Source organism: Durio zibethinus, chromosome 17 (genome assembly GCF_047325235.1).
Source record: "Durio zibethinus cultivar Kanyao isolate XHJ-2024 chromosome 17, ASM4732523v1, whole genome shotgun sequence".
Taxonomy (NCBI): domain Eukaryota; kingdom Viridiplantae; phylum Streptophyta; class Magnoliopsida; order Malvales; family Malvaceae; genus Durio; species Durio zibethinus.
The window spans coordinates 14,110,596-14,121,893 of NC_143178.1; the positions used below are offsets into that span (position 1 = coordinate 14,110,596).

The window sequence follows — 11,298 nt, forward strand, 5'->3', positions numbered from 1 at the left end:
ATCTCGCTTAATGGATCCGCCTATCTTTCAGGTGACCTCTGTCTGAAACCAAATAAGACCCTTGTCTAAACTTAAACCAAATGAGACCCCTAGTCTAATCTGAAACCAAATGTTCATCTTCGTAATCGGGAGCCAAATTTCCTTCTCTGCCAACCCCATAATAATAATAGAGTGTTTTATCTTAAGTTTTGTCTTATTAAAGAGCATTTCAAATAGCGGACGTCATCTTCGACGAAAATCGGAGGCCGCAGGAGATAATTAGAATAAGTCGACATGTAATTTGATTGCTTTGTAACCTTTCCAGTTGTAGTCATTGTCTAGCTCGTTTCAAATCAATCAGTAAAAGCAAACTTATTCCAGTTGCAGTCTTGAGTTCTTTCGACTTATAAACAATTTGCCATCTATGAACAATGATTCATTTCCAATTTCTCAAGACCATTAGAAGTAATGTTAAAAGCTAAATAACAAATCCTTGGCACGGTTAGCTGCAAGCTGATTGCATTGATTCAAACGAGAAACCTACTGAATTGAAAGATCGAATTAACTGAAAGAATGAACCAAAATTTTCTACATACTGAATAGAACAAAAAAAATTGATTTTGTACATCTGAGATTTTCAACACATTTTGGTATGTTTTTTCGAATCCATTCTACTGCCTGTGGCACCAGAACTCAGAATCCAAAATGGCGTAACAAGCACTTGGAATAATTCCAAATCACTAGATTAATCTCCAACATTCCTCCTCTCTTCCAAGGTTGAATTCTGATGTCTCTTCTTTACATTGATCTACCATTCTAATCTCACAAATTCAAAGAACAAACACTATGCTTGCTAAAAGTTGTTCTAGTGGCAAGCAGTTTTATTTACTTCCCTCCTCCGGCCGAGGCTGTGTATGGCGGCGAACTAACTGTTCTAAAGCTTCCCTCATCCAAAAATGAGGGCATTCTTCTCTAGCTTTAGAGACTGTCACCTACATAGACAAAAAGACAACATCTGTTTAGGTCATTCAATCTCACAAAATCTAAATCAAAGAAAGCCTATGTTGTCCGATGGTTGCACAATCCAATTACTCACAAATTGCATTGAGGCAATTACTAAATATCAAATGATAGACAATTATATTCATGAGTAATCAAATTTAGCAATTTATATATATATATATATATATATATATTTACCAAATAGACAGCAGCGTAAGATAGAAGAAGAATTTGCAAATGCTTACATATGAACTCAGACAAAGTGCGACTGCATAAACCAACTAAACTTAAAACTGATTTCCAGATTCAGCATTTTTCTTAAGTACAATTCATTAACATTAGCATCTTGCAAAAAATTCGTACCCATTTCCGTTCCCGGATGTTTTTCTCAGGCCAGTAATCCAACTCTTGCTCGACAAGCAAAGAAAACATGTGGCCTTCATGGAATATACTTTGCCTTTTGCTCTTGTACGACCATGTACCTAATTTACACTGCAAAAATAAATACAAAGAAACAGAGTTAAAATCATGAAACGAATAAAATATTTAATGAAGAGTTGAATCGAAAAATGTGTGGTAGATGCTAACTTCAATATTGCCACGGACACCGGCTTCCTCAAGTGTCTCTCGTCTGGCTGCGTCTTCCATGGTTTCACCTTTTTCCCATCCGCCCTTTGGGAATAACATTCCTTGACCATTCTGTGCACTGATTACAAGAACTTCAATCGCTTCATCAATTGAAGTTGCTTCTTCCATTTTCCTATATCTGTACGGAATGCACCTGCTCAAAAAAGAGATCTAAATTAGAAACTTTTTCTTTTAAAAAATATTATTAGAATTTCGATTATTAGTTCAAAAAAACAAGGCTTTTTCCTTGTCAAAAATGATTTTCCATTAAAAATATGTTTTTGCCAAAACCCAGAAAGGGAATTGTAAATAACGAAAAATAACCCATAAAACATGAAAATCATCCAAGAGTGTAAAACATTAAACAAAATACAAGGCCGTGTTCATCTATTGGAAAAGACCCAAGTTCAATCTAAGAATTCCATTAAATTCGAAACAGAAATAAAAAAGAATTAGATAAAATCACACCAAATAAAGAAAGAAATAGAATTTTGGGCTTTTTTTTTTTTTTGATAAAGAAACAAAGGAAAAATGCAAAAGATATATTACCCAACAACTAATCGGAAGCCTCTGTTATCATAGCGCTGCAAGTGCCTGCCGGTGCGAGGATAAGAAACACGAGAAACTATTTTCTCAATTGAAATAGGCAATTTGACAGGGATTCTTTCCAGGAGAGACAACAAAAAGTAGATAAAAGAGGGGAAATTTGTAAGAAAACCCGAGATCCCTCCCATGGTGTCAGAGAAAAAATTAAATCTTGGAAAACTGGGTTGCTTAGGAAATTTGCAGATTTTAGGATTTTTTTGTTCACTGTCAATAATTAGATTTTGCGGCTTGTGATGATTTGCTATTTGCAGAGAAAATATTTCTTGGTTTTCTGATAAACGGTAAGTTAATAATTGCTAGCGTGTGGATAAGAACCGAGTTTTGTCTCCTTTAATAGAAAAGTGGTAGAAAGAAAGGAAATCGAAAGGAAGCCTCTTTAAAACCCACGCGCCTATATGAATTCGTGCTTGCCACGTTCAAGATATTGTTTTCGAAAACGGTAAAGTACAAAATTGGCTAATGTCTAGAAAAAAAACAAACAAAAAATTATACGCATTTATTTTCTTTAAAAAACTTATAAAGATGGTTTTCCTAAGGATTGCTTTGTTAAAATTATTAAAAAATAAAAAAATCTTTGATTTCACATTTATTATTACTTTTTTATCTAAAAAATAATTGTCTTTTATTATTTTTGTGTTATATTAATTCAATTTTGATCAATAAAATTTAATAATTAAAAGAAATTTAAAAATAAAATTTACAAATTCAAGTTTAAAATTTTTTAAATTTGAATTCAATATATTATTTTAAAAGATAAAGATCAAAATTTTGTTTAGTTGACAAAAAAGATAAAAACACATAAAATGAGATAGAAAAAGTAATATTTTTTTATTTTTTTTATTTAATCAAGTCCGATTTTTTTAATAGGTGTCCAAACTTGTCCAAATACAATGTGAGTTTACAAACTTAGGCCAACTTTAATCTTGAACTTCGATGAAATTAAACATTCATTTTGTATCATAACATATAAATATGAATTTAAATTCTCAACATCGAAAAAATGTAATACTTTAATATCTATAAAAGAATAAATTTAAGTTATTTATATAATAACAAAAGACGAAAGGGAAGAAAAATGACATCGAATGAAAATGGCAAAAACAAAAAGGGCATGAATACACTAAAATGCCTCCAAAAAACCTAGAAAAGGGGCCGAAAGGAGAATAACAAATTAGTTGATAAAAGGTGAGGGCGTATGAAGGACGCGCATGAGAGAACGTTTGCATCTTACTTGCCGTCCTTTGATACGATTTTGGGGAAGAAGCTGAGAGGAGGGGCCGTGTCTGTTGTTTGCCAGTAACGCGTGCAGATGGTAAAAAGTCGCACTCGGTTGCAGGCCAGCTTGAACAAGACTCAGACTCGCCATACACGCTTTTAGGTGCAACAATACTAACACTATACAGTATGTAACTAACTATATACTGCTCTGGATCCATCCAAACGGAAGAATATTCGTCCCTCAAATTCGCTTTTTATTATTTTTGGTATTTTTTTTAAAATTCAAATTCAAACTTGTTATTTAAATAAAACAGTTACATGTATTTTTTTTTTCCAGAGAGACAAAGTCATAATATAAGAGAAAGGTTTAGTTTAAAATCAAATTTTTATGATTTTTTTTAAACTTTTACGATCGTTAGATCATGAAACGAAAGACAAACAGTTTTATATATTAATTATTGAATAAATGCTATATATATATTATACTTAAAACCAATTTAGTAAAGTTTTTATTTTATAAATATTAGGCAAACATTATTATTACGAGTAAAAGCTAGCTGGTCTTTCTTTGTTTATCTATCAATTTCTATTTATCACACATTTAAACACTATATATATCATATATATTTTAAATATATATATATATATATGAAATCCACAATTTACAATTGAATCTTACATACCTAAACAATGTTAATGCATATTTTATCCGATTGATTATAAACATTATGTTATATTATGCATTAATTATATATATATATATTAAGATTTTCTTTATCTGCAAGATTGTTTTATTTTTCTTTACTTTTTAAATAAAATTCATGAAATAAATATGTTTTGCAAAGGAAGTTATAAATAAATTGTAAATATGATATCTTTATTATGTACAAATATTATTCTTAAATTGTTGTTAGTCAATACATTATCAAAAAATGGCTATTGATAGAAGTTATTGAGGTTGGTATCATAATATATATGGATTCGTAAATCTATAATTAGACTTAACAAATGGGGTCATCGTTAATCTTTTTTAATTAGGTATGATTAGTCACCTAAGAAATTTATCATCTTAAAAAACTTCTAAGCTTGACTAAAAGTCCCTAAAAGAATAGGTTCGAGTCTACTAACTAAAATAGAGTTCGAAAGTTCGATTACATATGGAGAAAGTTATAAGCACCTTCACATAACCATCCGAAGGATGGTACCATTTTAAATCTATCCTATGTCTTAATTCTAATTGTTTCAAATTTTTATGTTAAAATATTGAAAATAATTCTTAAAACTCTTCATCAATCTGGTAAACTCTTAAAAATATTTTCTTACCTCAAAAATATTCAAAGATCCCATTTGTTCCCTTGAAGAAGATCCATCGTTGAAAAAAAGTTTAATCATTTATGTTATTTTTTATTTTTTATTAAAAATATATCTAATTATTTCACAATTTGGGTCAAATTAAAAATATTTTATCTTTTGAATTTCTAAATTCTCTACCATTTGGGCCTATTTATAATTTTTTTATTTTAAAATTTTTCACCATTTAGTTCAATTTAAAAAATTTTTATTTCTTGAAAAGAAAATAATATGACAATTATTTTTTTATTGAAATTTCATTTAAATTCTTTCACCATTTGGGACAAATTTAAAGAAATTTCTCACCTAGAGATTTTTTTAAAAAATTTACTATTTAAAATTTTTAAGAATCTCATCACTGAAAAATGGTCAAATATTTTTAACCAAAAAAAGGTTTTTGTTATTGTTTTATTTTTTTGTTTGAAAATAAATATTAATTATTGTTATTAAAATTTTATTTAAATTATTTCACAATTTGAGACAAATTTAGACAAAATTTAGACAAAATTTCTCACATAAAAATTTTATAAAAATTTACCATTTGAAATTTTTAAAAATTTCATCATTAGATAATTATTATTTATTTTCAAAAAATATTTTATATTTTATTTTTTTCCCTCTTTTTTTTAATCATATAAAAATACTAAAAATACCAAAAATTCAGCTTGGCTTGGCGGAGTGACTAGAGATCAACTAGGTTGCAGGTACAGACAGTGGCTCGAAATGTGGCTCAAGGAAAATCAACACGACTCGACTCAGCAGTAGGGACTAGTTAGGATTCGGGTCTACAGATCAGGTTACGATCGGGTCGAGTCACTCGAATAAAAACACGAAGATCTTGAGGGTAGTTTAACGCCAAAATGACATTGTTTTAAGGAGGATATAAAAGGCCAAATTCTAGCTTTCTGCTCAGATTTCTCCTTCCCCCTCTTTCTTCTCTTTCTTTCTCTTCTCTCTAACCTGAATGAACTCTGGTTGAATCTTTCACCGGATTCTAAAAATCTCATCAAAATCTAGGTTGGTTCATCGAAAGTTTATCGAAAAATTCAACCAATACAGGAATCTTCCATCGGATTCTGAAAAATTTGTCAAAAAATTCAACCAGCACTGAAAAGTTCACTGAAAAATTCAACTGACGTTGAAAAATTAATCGGAATTAAAAATTTCACTAGAATCTAGGAATTTTCTAGATTTTTCTAAAAATCTTCAAAATTCTTTCTAATTTTTGCTAACCTTTCTTCTTTCTGTCATTTTTTTTGTGTGATCACCTTGATTTTTGTATTTTGTGTGTCCTCTACCTTTGATTTGTGTGGTATTTATAGGTTGTGATCAAAAAAGTTTCTGATCGATTAGGAGTCCCCTTTCGATTGGGTTTTCATATTATCAAAAAACCTAAGATTTATCCTGGAGAAATTAAAACCAATTGTAATTATGCCAATGCCTATACACGATAGAATTTCCATTTTTTCCTTTTTTTTAAAGCTATTATCCCATTGTTATCTTAAAAAATGCTAAAGATAAATCAACTAAAAAATGAAAAAAAAGAAAAATAAAATAAAATAAAAAAATAATAAAAATCACAGATAAACATAAAAATAAAAGTAAAAATAAAATAAAATAAAACCCATAAATAAATAAAAAATAAAAAACAGTTGGGCCTAACGTTTTGGACCCTATTGAGCCAAGCCTAATGGGCTTAAGCCCAGACCCTATTAAAACTAGGCTAATGGGCTTGGGTTTGGACTAGTTAGGATGTCTACAACTACCTCTCATTGCACATTTCCTGTGCAATAGGAATTGTGCAAAGATGTAAACACCCTACTTATGATCATCCTAACAAATTCTTTTTTTTTGTTTTTTTATTTTTTGTTTTTTGTTTTTAAATTAGACACTCAAACTTATTGAATGACACAAAACTCCCTTAAACAGAGGCTCACAACTTTGAAAAAATAAATATGGCTCCTCTAATAAGAGGCTCAACGACTTTGAAAAATAAAAGGCTCATTTAAGTAAAGGTTCAACGACTTTGGAAAAATAAAAGGCTTTTCTAAACAGAGGCTCAACGACATTTGAAAAATAAAAGTCTCCTTTAAATAAAAGCTTAACAACTTTAAAAAATAAAAAGCCCATCTAAATAGAGGCTTAACGACTTTTGAAAAATAAAAGGCTCCTCTAAGCAACAACTTTTGAAAAATAAATGGGTCCTCTAAACAGAAGCTCAACGACTTTGAAAAATAAAAGGCCCATCTAAACAGAGGTTCAATGACTTTGAAAAATAAAAGGCTCCTCTAAGCAAAGGCACAACAACTTTTGAAAAATAACAAGCTCTTCGACAACCATGTCCAAAAGAGCCATAAATCATATCTAATGGAAACTCAGAGTTTCACAGTTTGAGTTTGAAATTCAAAGGTTCAGATTCATAAAAACCTTTCTGCTTCGCAAGAATTCATTGAAATTTGATTCTCAAAATTTTAGTTTCACAAGAATTTAATTCACAAAATTTTAGATATGTAAGAATTTAGATTTGTAAAATTTCAAGATTCACATTCATGAGATTCTCATCCAAAGTTTTAATTCAAGGTTTCACATGCAAATTGCAAAGCTCGCATCTAACATTTAAAGATTCTCATTCAAATTTTGGAAATTCACATCCAAAAGTTCAAAGCTTATCATTCGAGTTTAAAGGTTCACGTTCAATAAATCTTAGAGTTTTACATCTAAAATCTCAAAGGTTCTCATTTGAGTTCTTTTAAAAAGTTTTCATTCAAATTTGATGATTCACATATGAAAAATTTTAAGATTTCATATCTCAAATATTCTTATTTAAAGTTTAAAGATTCTCATTTGAAAACTCAAAGATTCTTCATTTGAAATTAAAAAATTCCTCATTTGAAAACTCAAAGATTCTTAATTCTTATTTAAGACTAAAAAATTCTCATTTAAAACTTAAAGGTTCTCATTTGAAAATGTTTTAAAGATTCTCATTTAAGACTCAAAGATTTTCATTTGAGGATTCAAGACTTCATCAAAATATTCAAAATTTTTTTTTCAGATAACTTTTAAACTTTTAGCAAATTCAAAATTTTGTATGTACTGAATGTCATGATCAATGATGCAAATGCTTTCTTAATGATGCAAATACAACAATCTAGATTCTTACAATGCCATATTTTTAACCATGATTCAAATATTTACTGCATAATGCAAATGCATAGCCAAACCAAAGTTTCAAATATTCTCCAAACAACAATGCAAATGTAATGCATGTAATGTAGATGTCCATGTCATGAAATTTTGATTAATTATGGAATGTGGTTTTCAAGACTCCACCATTTCTCATCTTTCTTTTTTAACTTCTCAACATTAACCATTTAGAACAAGTTTCGTCAATTGATACTTGATCGTAATTCACAGGCTTTTCAGCACTAGCAATTTTAAAATAAATTTTATCCTCTTATTCACATTATGTTCATCATTTGATCACCATTCACAGGCTTTTCAGCACTAGTCATTCCAAAATAAGTTTCATCCATTGCCTCATATCATTTTCATCATTTGACCATATCTCACCATAAATGTGTTAGCGCTTCATTCTTTTTATCTCCTATCATCCTGGATTTCTTTTCTAAGGAATGTAAGAATTTTTTATGCACATTAACATTCATTCATTATCATTTCAAATCCTGAAAATACAAAGCAATTATATATTTCCTTGATTTATTCTAGAGATGTGAGAATAAAAGAGCATAAGGTGAATCAGAAGAAAGGTAATAAATAAGAAGTGAGTCTAGTACAAAAATAAATGAACAAAAAAATGAATTCAAAGCATATCAATAGGGATGGTATTGAATGGAATAACAATGTCCAAATAATGAATACTTAGACAACTCTTAACATTAATCTAGAATTCTTTCTCAAAAACTCATTCCATTAACTTTCGGAGTCATTTTGAGCTCATTGAGCTTTACGCTAGCTTTAAGAGATCTTCAAATGTCTTTAACCTTTCATCCATATGAACTGTCTATTTAACTCTTAGCTCAGAGATTTGTTTACCCAAATTGCCCTTTCGGGTTTTCAATTTGAGTATCTCTTTTCCCTCATTTTCATTTTTTTTTATTTTTATTTTTATTTTTTATTTTTTCCTTTTTTTTCCATTTTTTTTTTGTTTTTTTTTTCATTTTTCATTTTTCGTCCATTAGTGATATCTCCCACACAACAATCTCTAAAACATATTCCATTACCTCATCATAAGCATGGCTTAGCCCAATATATGATAATTCAATTCAAACATTCACATTTGATCCAAATGGACTTTTAAAGGTTATAATGTAGGCTATGGTGAGGAATCATGAAAAAATGGATAAAATAGGCTCAAAACATGTGTTTAAAGGATTCAAAACCAAAGGATTATTTTTCATTTGATGCAACTTGACATTTTGCCCCATTCCCCATCATTTCACTACTTTTTTCGTTTCCCATTCGCTTCATTCCTCACAAAAGAATTCTCATTACTTTACCCCAAATCGTGTGTGGCATTCATTTTTTTCCTTTTTTTTTACTTTCTATCATTGAGACCTTTTGTGAACTTTTGTCTCTTTTTTTTTTAAATTACCCCTAGTGTGTATGGAGAGTGATCCTTGGTTAGGGTTCTTTCAAAAAAAAAATCATAATAAGCTCAAAATGGTAGCAATGAATGGTTTTTTGAATGGTAAAGGAAAGATGGCCATTTTTCATTTCAAATATGAATGCTTTCCTTAAAAGTCATCTATTAAACAAAACAAGCTCATAGATCTTTATAAATGACTGCACATTTTTAAGATATATCTATTTCACATCTGCCAGTAACTTACTTGTTTTGCTCAAATAATCTCCTTGGAATGAACTTTATCAATGTGAATGAGTTTTCAAAATTAAATCTCAAAATTATTATTATCCTTGTCTAAACATTCATCATTTAAAAATTGAGAATGGGAACAAAAGGACATGAAAAAAATAAAATATGGAATAGTGGATGGATGAAAGAGAAAATGTAATGAAATGCATTATCCTTACCTTTTATTGAAATGATAGAAAATAAAATCTTATCGTAAAAAGAATTTCTAACATTACTTTGAAAGAAAACCCAGAATGACAAATAACATCCGCCCTTAACATCCTTTTCCTTTTCAAAATTATGCCCCATGTGATCAAGTGAAGGATTTTTATTGACATCCTACCCTCTGATTCATTGTAGCTCTCCAAGTCTTTTCAAATCACACTCATTCTTGATCTTCACTTAAAGCATTGACATTATAATTAGGCAATGGATTGCCATTAACATTAGGTGTTGTTGCCCCTTTGATCAAAGTTTATCATTCCATCCTTGATCAATCATTGCACCTTATACTTTAGGATAGTGCAATTCTTTATGAAATGACCGACAATTCTATAGTGGTAGTCACAGTAGACTGTAAGATCATACCACTTAGGATAAAGTGGCTTAAGCAATTTCAGATAGTTGGAGGCAATTAAGTGGTTGTTATAAAACTCTCAATATAACTCCATATAAGTCATGAGAATTGGGTCAAATATGGGTTTTTTTCAGGTACTTCGTAGCTTTCGTGAACCACTTGTTGAGTTAGTAGGACAAATCTAGGGTCTTATGGGAGGTTAAATATTAAGGCTATGTACGAAAGCTTGGGGGCTAAAAATAGGCTAGTATGTGGATGAGTAAGATGGTTATGGTGTTGGTTGGTATGGGTAAGATGAGGAATTGTTCACAACAGAATAGTATGGAGCGTAACTTTATGGATAGGGTTGATAACCCCTAAACTGCTTGTCAAAGCTTATAGCTTGAGCTTCAATCTCTTTCTTTTTTGGCACTTTCTTGGCTTTTCTTCCTTTCAACTTGTTATTTTTAATGGCACTCTCAATGATTTCATCTGAGATCACCATGTTAGTAAAATTCTTTGTGGCATTTCCTATCATCTTTTCATAATAGAAAGATTTTAAAGTGCTAACGAACAACACTGTGGTCTCTTTCTTAGTCAGAGGAGGTTACACTTGAAAATCTACATCTATCCACCTTTGGGCATATTCCTTAAATGATTCAATCATTTTTTCTATATTCTGCAAAGATAAGTGATCAGGGACTAAGTCTATGATATATCAGTACTGACTAATAAAGTCGTGAACCATATCACTTTAAGAACGAATGCGGGTCCTATCTAGCTGGATATACCACTTAGCAATAGAGCCTGTAAGGTTATCTTGAAAAACATGCATTAATAGCTTTTCATTATGGGCATATGTTGTAATTTTTTTGTAGTACATGGTAATGTGGGTCTTTGGACATTTTGTACCATAATATTTCTCAAACTCTGAAACCTTAAACTTTAGAGGAATAACCACATCTAGGACTAAACAAAGCCTAGTAGCATCTACTAAACCATAAAAACCAATTCTTTCTATGGCCCATAACCTCTTTTTTAATATACTAATCTTTGAGTCTTCCAAAGATTCAACCACTTTTACTTT

At 29.9% G+C, this 11,298-nt stretch overlaps 1 protein-coding gene across 1 annotated transcript; it reads right to left on the bottom strand.

Moving 5' to 3' along the window:
• Positions 1–553: 553 nt before the first annotated feature.
• LOC111282243 (nudix hydrolase 4-like) lies at positions 554–2,520 on the bottom strand. Its single transcript, XM_022870255.2, has 4 exons — positions 2,158–2,520; positions 1,570–1,762; positions 1,345–1,473; positions 554–971 (listed from the first exon to the last, which is right to left on the bottom strand). Exons 1-4 carry the CDS (start codon positions 2,340–2,342, stop codon positions 861–863), a joined length of 618 nt encoding a protein of 205 aa, XP_022725990.1. The 5' UTR covers positions 2,343–2,520; the 3' UTR covers positions 554–860.
• Between the last annotated feature and the right edge of the window lie 8,778 nt (positions 2,521–11,298).

What these genes read in the sequence shown, in the direction of transcription:
- LOC111282243 (XM_022870255.2), bottom strand. Translation starts at nt 2,342, where the DNA reads ATGGGAGGGATCTCGGGTTTTCTTACAAATTTCCCCTCTTTTATCTAC. An exon ending in GGCTTCCGATTAGTTGTTGG is followed by an intron (nt 1,763 to 2,157) that starts GTAATATATCTT and finishes TTTTTTGAGCAG; the next exon opens with GTGCATTCCGTACAGATATA. An exon ending in GTGTCCGTGGCAATATTGAA is followed by an intron (nt 1,474 to 1,569) that starts GTTAGCATCTAC and finishes TTATTTTTGCAG; the next exon opens with TGTAAATTAGGTACATGGTC.